At 48.3% G+C, this 7,992-nt stretch overlaps 1 protein-coding gene across 1 annotated transcript in view; it reads right to left on the bottom strand.

Moving 5' to 3' along the window:
- Positions 1–4,484, bottom strand: part of TMC4 (transmembrane channel-like 4) — a 17,754-nt gene extending 13,270 nt beyond the window's left edge. The window contains exons 1-3 of the mRNA XM_006897371.1: positions 4,406–4,484; positions 3,473–3,686; positions 2,171–2,174 (exon numbers count right to left, since the gene is read on the bottom strand). Of these exons, the coding sequence (XP_006897433.1) occupies positions 2,171–2,174; positions 3,473–3,686; positions 4,406–4,484 (297 nt within the window). The remainder of the gene's footprint in view (positions 1–2,170; positions 2,175–3,472; positions 3,687–4,405) is intronic.
- Positions 4,485–7,992: the final 3,508 nt, after the last annotated feature.

The following is a 7,992-nucleotide window of genomic DNA, read 5'->3' as shown; positions in this document are numbered from 1 at the left end:
GCAAGTGGTCCCTGTGACCAAGAGCCAGGAGGACTGGAGTCCCTGCAGCCCTGGGTGCCAATGCTGGGCTTAATACTCTGCTCTTGCAATCTAGAGACCTCCAGTGGCATAATGCCGTCAAAACAAAGGTAACTGGTTTGAATCCACCACTTGCTTCTAGAGAGAAAAATATAAGTCTCCTCCCGTGCAATTTACAGCCTCTGAAAACTCGCTGGTGGTCCAGTCATGACAACACTTTGACTCAACAGTGTATAAAAACACTGTATTCTTTGAATGCCTAAAAAAATTTTTTTTTAAATTGACTGGTACAGGAGGATATTGCTCCTCCTTCTCCGGCAGAGCATCTGGTGGATTCGAACCGTGTTCCTCTGGGATTGCAGTGCAGCTTCTTGCCACTAGGCCACCAGAGCTCCCCTCTAAGAAATTTTTTTAATTGAATTTAATGAGAGTTTACAGAGGCTTAGTGTTTCCACTCATTCATTGTTGCACTTTTCTCCCTACCCACCCCTTCCCAATTCACTCTTCTTGAAAAGAAAAAGAAAAACTCTTTCATTGTTATGCAATCCCTGCCCTCAAGTCCACTCCACTGTTTAGCCTTCGTTCTGGACTCCTGTCAGGACAATAATACCTAATCATATATTCCTTTTAAACAGTTCTCTCCCTCATCTGTTTCAATGCACTGTACATCATTCCTCCCCTCCTTCTCTGTCTTTCCTCAACCCCAATGTCAGTCCCGTTCTACAACAGTGGTCCTATGCAATATTTGTCCTTTTGTGACTGAGATATTTCACTTAGCATAATAACCTCCCCTTTTGTATAATATTTCATTAATTCCTTGTTTTCAATGTTGCATAGTATTCCACTATGTGAATATACCAGAGCTTCTCTATCCATTCGTTTATTGATGGGCACTTGGGTTGTTTCCAACTCTTTGCTTTTGCAAACGAAGCCACGATAAACATGGGTGAGCATTGAATGTCTAGGAAATTTTTAACAAGAGGTCCAGCATTTTTACTTTACAATGGGCCGAAAAATATTAAATAGGGGGGGAGAGGAAAGAAGGAATGGGATCAAGATGAGAGCCACAGGCTTTGAAGAGGAGGGGAGGTGAAGGTATGTTTTTTGTTCAGTGTCTTTGAGTAGCCAAGGACTCCCAGAAACCCCATCACAGGTCTAACCCCTGCTCTGTCCTGTACGGTCCTCATCATCTCTCACAGCACAGTGTTACAGTCCACGTGCCAATCCGACTCGTTGAAGGTCTTCCTCTCTTTCTCTGACCTTCCACCTTTCCAATTATGATGTCTTTTCCCCCTAAGGTCTAGCCTTTATAGGAATCATGTCCCAAATACGTGACACCAGGCTTTGCCATCTTTGCCTCTAAGGAGCACTCAAGTTGCACTTCTGTCAAGACAGACTTGTTTGTTCTTTTGGCAGTCCATGGAATAGTCGGTGCTTTTCTCTACCACCCCAATTCAAAGGCATTGATTTCGTCTTCGGTTGTCCTTTTTCTTGGTCCAATTGTCAGATGCATAGACAGCCATTGAAACGACTATGGCTTGGATCAGGCACAGCTTAGTCTTTAAAGTGACTACAGTTATGCCAAATTTCATCCTAAATATTTGTAATAAACCGAATGCTACTTCAGGTTATGAGGGAGGTGGATAGAAGCTGGAATTCACCCTGAAGCACTAAGGCAATCCTTAAATGTTCACAGGGGTAGGCACTAAGGCAATCCTTAAGCTTTTACAGGATCCTTGCATTGTATTTGCTAACCCCTCCTTTCTGAGTCAAGCAGGTTTTCAATAGAAAGAGTTTAGCTTTTGTTTGCATTGAATTCTATTGGTGATTTGCTCCCTGGCAATTTTCAATAAAAACACAGGGAGGCAAGGACCAGCACTTCAGTTCACTTCAGTTGTTCCAGAACTCTTCCCCTCCTGCTTCACCTGTTTTCTCTTACATTCTTGGTGTTCTGTCTCGTTATTAGTATATATTTTACCCTCGGTCTGCAACACTACAGCACTTTGGAGAGGTCCTTGAGAGCAGATTTCTCCAGTGCAACATGTCTTTTGATTTCTCAACTGCTGTTATCATGGGCATTGATTGTGGAGCCAAGTAAAACAGGAGAAATGAATGGTCACATATTAGCAGATTTGGAAGCATTTCATAGCACCCGTCTGAGAAGAGCAAAGGATGGGTGGCCCAGGAGGCCGTGGGGTGGGGCCTGCTGACGGATGTGTAACTTGCCTTTGGGAAAACCTGAGAAGCAGTGATCCTAACTGAAGAACTAGATCCAGGTCTTTCCTATCCAGAGCTGTAACCTGTTGCTTCCCTAAGAGGAAGCTGTGGTGGGGAGTTGTGCTGTTGTCAATCCAAAGGCACGTAGTTTGAATACACTCACCACTTTGCGGGAGAAAGATGGACAATGTCCTGTGGGACTTGTTGTTGTTGTGTGCAATCAAGTCATTTGCAACTCATGGAAACCCTACGTACAAGAGCCCTAAATGCCATTCTATCCTGTGCCAACCTCACTGTCTCAAACACATTCATTCCCACCACTCCACTCACAGAATCGATCCATCTCATCGAGGGTCTTCCTCTCCTGCGCCGTCCCTCCACTCTCCCAAACATGATGTCACTCTCCAACGACCAGTCCCTTCTTGCAACATGCCCAAAGTATGTCAGACCAAACTTCAGAATCCTTGACTCCAGGGAACATTCTGCTTCACCCTCTCCAGGACAAACCTGTTTGTTCTCCTAGCAGTCCACGGTGTATTAAACACTCTTCTCCAGCACCACAACTCAAAGGCATCAATTCTCTTTCTATCCTGCCTAGTCACTGTCCAACTCTCCGATGCATAGCAAGTAATTACAAAGACTATAGCCTGGATCAGGTGCACCTTAGTCTCCAGCCTGATGTCGTTGCTCTTCAGTACTCTCGAGTGGTCCCTCACAGCCGACTTTCCCAATGCAATTCATCTCCTGATTTCCTGGCTGCTGTTACCAAGAGTGTTGACTGTGGAGCCAAGCAAACTAAAACAGTTAACTGTCTCAATCTCTTCACCATCCATACTGATGCTGCTAATTGGCCCAGTGGTGAGAATCTTTGTTTTCTTGTTCTTGAAATCCCACTACGAGTTGGTTCTGACTGGACAGCGCATAATAACAACGTCCCCAACAAATCCCAGTATATGAACATTGTCTGTGAGTTCTGGGTGCCCATGAACAAATGATGGATCCCAATAGAGAAGCAGAGTGCTGTGAGAGGGATAGAGGGTATCCCACTTGGTAGAAAGGCTGGAAAGAGGTTGGCTGCCCGGATCTGGAGAGGTCACTACTCTCTTGTCGAGAAGTGTCAGGATGTCAGGCCCTGCCACATCGTTCTCATGGGAGGTGACAGTTGGTGAGAGGAGAAGGCAGAGGGCAGGAGGGGAAGTCAGTGGCCTCGGGCCTGGGCCCCAGCGATGACTCTCACCTGTGTGCCCGCCGGGCCTGCATGGGCCAGGGCAGCTCTCGGGGGGCCCGGGGCTCTGGCAGCTCCTTCTGAGCCGCGTCCACGAAGGACTGCATGCTCCTCACTTCGTCCTCATCCTGCTCCTCCAGGGCCCCCCACGGCAGCACCCCAGGGCCTCGGTACCTCAGGGTGGTGGCGCTGGGGAGTTCATTCAGTACGGAGGCCAGGGATGGGCCTGGAAAGGGGCACAGAGGAGCCCTCAGACAGCACAGTCTATGCCCTCCTCTTCCTTAGACCTGTTAGGACTCTTCCTCAGATGCCTTCCTCGCTCAGACCCCAGTGTCTGATTGCCTCCTTCCTCAGATTTGGGAGTCTGGGGTCTTCAACTGCTTTCTCCCTCAGACCTCCAAGTCCCAATCTCTCTTCCTTCTGATTTGGGAGTTTGGGCCCTAAACACCCTCTCTCAGGTGGGGTGTCTCGGCCCTTCTTCCTTCAGACCCTTGAGTCCCACCCTCAAATCTGGTAGTTTTGGCCCCAGCCCCACCTTTCCTGGGAGTCCCACCTCCTCTTCTCTCTGACAGAAGAATCTTATTCCCTGTCTCCTCAGTGGGGCCCAGGCCCCTCCTCCCTCAAATCTGGGAATTGGGCCCCTCAGCCTCATCCTGCCTTAGACTCGGAATTCCTGTCGCCTCCTCCCCTCAGGTCGGAGTCTTCTGGCTCTTCTTCAAGGTTCCAGGTACAGATTCACCACCCCCTCCCTGAGCCCTGACTTCCTTTGCTTATTGCATCCTGGGCCCCCCAGCGGGTCAGCCAGACACCCCTAGCCTTCTTCTTCAAGCCTCCAGTCTGGCTCTCCTGCTCCTTCTGTCCCCGGTCTTCAGGACCCAGAAGCCCAGGCTCTGTTCCCTTCTCCCTCTCCCAACCTTGCAGGACTGGCCGGTGTGGCTCTCCTACCTGTTCTGGCCCCCCGGGGTGCCAGCCACCCCCCAGGGGGGCTCTGGGCCTCAGATTCCCAAGCTGGGTTCTCCTCCATGGGCCCCAGGCTCAGTTATTTCCGCCTCTGGGGCCACAGGGCGTGGACAGCCCCAGGTAAGGGAGGGCCCTGGGCCAGCTATCCCTGGCCACCAGGTGGCCTGGAGGGAGGGCCATGGGGCTGAAAGGCCTCCTGGGAAGTGGAGTCTCTGGAGATGTCCCTAGTTTACAGCTTGGTTCTGGCCATGGAGTCATGGAGTAGATTCACAGCGACTGTGAACAGACTGAGTTACATTCTCTTAAAAGAAAGTGTCCCCCGGTCCTAATCTGTAATGCACAGCTTAAAAGAATTTGACTGTGAAGCAAAAAGTCATCCCTGCCTTCATCTGATACTTTTACTCACAGATCCCCGATATGACAAGTCAGTGATTTGAACTCATTCACACCAAAGTGCAAACCAGCCACTGAGTGAACCCCACTCCCGCTGACCCTGCCCCCCGACCCGTCCGCCCCCGGCTTCCGAGGCTGTCAGGAGGAGACTGCCCAACTTTCTGTGACCTTTCTGTGAGCATTTGCTGTCGTTTGCGGTGGGGTTGGAACCGACCCGTACCTGATCATCCAGCGTATTTTCAGAGGCTGTAAATTGCACGGGACACTGGTTGACTGTGTTGTCATCAGGTGCTGTCAGGTATGACCCAGAACAACCTCAAGAACAACAGATGTGAACCCTCTTCTAGCCTGTGCCGTCCTCACAATCTCTGACACACTAAAGCACTTTGCAGCAGTCGCTGTGTCAAGCCATGCAGTGAAGGAAGAGTCTTCCTCTCTTTTGTCTACCCTCCACCTTCCCAAGCACGATGTCCCTCTCCAAGGAATAGGCTCTCCGCAGACTGCTGAGAGAATGAACAAGTTCATCCTGGAGAGGGTGAAGCCAGGCTGCTCATTGGAGGCAAGGATTCTGAAGCTCCATCTGACATACTTTGGACACGTTATAAGGCAGGACCAGTCCTTGGAGAGGGACGTCATGCTTGGGAGTGTGGAGGGACAGCGCAGGAGGGGAAGGCCCTCTATGAGGTGGATTGATTCAGTGACTGGGGTAATGGGGGTAGGTGTGTTGGAGACAGTGAGGTTGGCACAGGACAGAGCAGGATTTAGAGCTGTTGTACACAGGGTCACTATGAGTCACGGTGACTTGACAGCACATAATAACCACATGCCAAAGTATGTGAGATGAAGCTTCAACACCTTTTGCCTCCAAGGAGCACTCTGGCTGCACCTTCCTCAATGTATACCTTTGTTCTTTTGGCAGTCCATGGAATATTGAACTCTTCTCCAACACCACAGTTCAAAAGCATCAATTCTTCTGCCATCCTTAGTCATTGTCCAACTTTCAGATGTGTAGCAAGTGACTGAAAAGTTCATGGCCTGAATCAGGTAAACCTTAGTCTTCAAGCTGACATCATTGCTCAACCTAAATCAGGTACACCTTAGTCCTCAAGCTGACTTCATTGCTCAGTAATTTGAAGAGGATCCCCGACTGCAGAATTTCCCAGTGTGATACATCTCCTGACTGCTAGTACCCAGTAGGTTGATTGTGGACTCAGGGAAGATAAAGTAATTCATTGACAATTTCAATCTTTTCTCCATCTATCATGATGCTACTTCTCAGTCTAGAGATAAGAATTCTCGTTTTCTTGATGTTGAGACGCAATGCAATCCATACTGAAGGCCGTATTCCTGAAGGCAAGTGCGTCTCTTCACTTTCAGCAAAGGAGGTTGTGTCATCTGCATAACGAAGGTTATTGATGAGTCAGTCTCCCTCCAATCCTGACACCACATGGAAACATCTTCAGAATCCTCTTTGTAGAGCCCAGCTTTGTGAATAATTTGCTCAGCACACCGATTGAATAGGTATGGAAAGAGGACAACTCTGATTACTTTTTTTTTTTAAATTTTAAAACATGTAGTGTTCCTTTGCTTGGCTCCACAGTCAACACTCTCACCACCAGTAGCAGGGAAATTAAAAAGACATATTGCGATGGGAAAGTCTGCTGTTAGGGACCTCTCTAAGGTACTCAGGAGCAACAGTGTCTCTCTGGAGTCTAAGGTGTGTCTGATACAGGCCATGGTCTTTGCAATCACTTGTTATGCATCAGAGTTGGACAGTGACTAAGGAGGATAGAAGGAGAATTGATGCCTTTGAGCTGTGGTGCTGGAGAAGAGTATTGAGGGTACCATGGACTGCTAGGAAAACAAACAGATTTGTCCTGGAAAGGGTTAAACCGGGTGGCTCCTTGGAGGCAAGGATTCTGAGGCTCCGTCTAACATACTTTGGACATGTTGGGAGGAGAGACCGGTCCTTAGAGAGGGACATCATGCTTGGGAGGGTGGAGGGACAGTGCAGGAGAGGAAGGCCCTCTATGAGGTGGATTGATTTCAGTGATTGGGTTAATCGGGATGGGAGTGTCAGACGGTTTGATTGGCACAGGACAGAGCAGAGCTTAGGGCTGTTGTACATAGGTAGGGTCGCTATGAGTCACAAGCGAACAAGTGTTTCTTTGCTCTGTTTGCACAAAAGCCTCTTGGTCTGGGTACAGCTTCCACAGGAACACAGTTAATGTATCCCGTCCTTCTCAAGGTTAGACCTAATTTACTGCAACCCACAAAATCAAATGCCTTTGCATATTCAAGAAAGCATAAAGACATTCTTCTGGGATTCTTACTTTGGGTTCATCAGACATCAGCAACGAACGTTATCAGTGGAGCCCATCTATAGAAGCCCAGTGTGTTGGCAGCTCAGAATAGACAGAAACTTCCTCTAGAGCTGCAGAGAAAGCTTTCTTCTGGAGTCTGTGTCCTAAATTTGGACTTTTCGCGAATTTGCATGTCATCCTCATGCAGCGGCCTTGCTAATCTCTGGATCGTTCTGATTTTAGTATACATGCAGTCAAAGCAAGCACTAATTTGGACTTCTAAATCTCCCAAACTGAGGAAATATTTGTTAAAGCTACTAACTGAGGGGATGTCTCAGGAGCACTAGGTGTCACAGGATAGGACAGGGTTCAGATCTCCTGTCTTCAGGGTCACTAAGTTTTTACTGGATTCATGGGCACCTGATCACAAGACTGACTCAGTGGCTACATCAACAGGTTCCACCAGCAACACCTGTGAGGATGAGGCAAGGCCTGCCAGAGCTTCGATCTGCTCTATGTTGGGTCCTTGTGGTGCAGAACTTGTGGTGCAAGGACATGGGACCTTGGAACAGAATAATGAAGACAGTGACCCCTTAGGCTCCCAGAGCTATAATCCTTACTTACAGAGGGTTATGGGAAGCCCAATTTCATACCAAATATTATATGAAAAAACATGCTTGTTCAGGAACTGAAGGAATTTAAGTTAGGATTTCTCTTGTGACAGATCACAGAATACGAGCTGTTTCCTGGGGACAAGAGACAGCTAGGGTCCCCCTACAGAGGGAGTGTTCCTTTCTTCCTGAGCTAAAGCATTAGCTTGACCATAGAGAAAAACTTGGCTTCATTTACAAGGGAATTCTCTTTATTTGCTTCCCT

The sequence above is a fragment of the Elephantulus edwardii genome, unplaced genomic scaffold (genome assembly GCF_000299155.1).
Source record: "Elephantulus edwardii isolate Elephantulus edwardi_28Jun2011 unplaced genomic scaffold, EleEdw1.0 scaffold00208, whole genome shotgun sequence".
NCBI classification, from domain to species: Eukaryota; Metazoa; Chordata; class Mammalia; order Macroscelidea; family Macroscelididae; genus Elephantulus; species Elephantulus edwardii.
The sequence above is the reverse complement of the archived record's forward strand: the minus strand, read 5'-3'. Positions and strand labels throughout refer to the sequence as shown.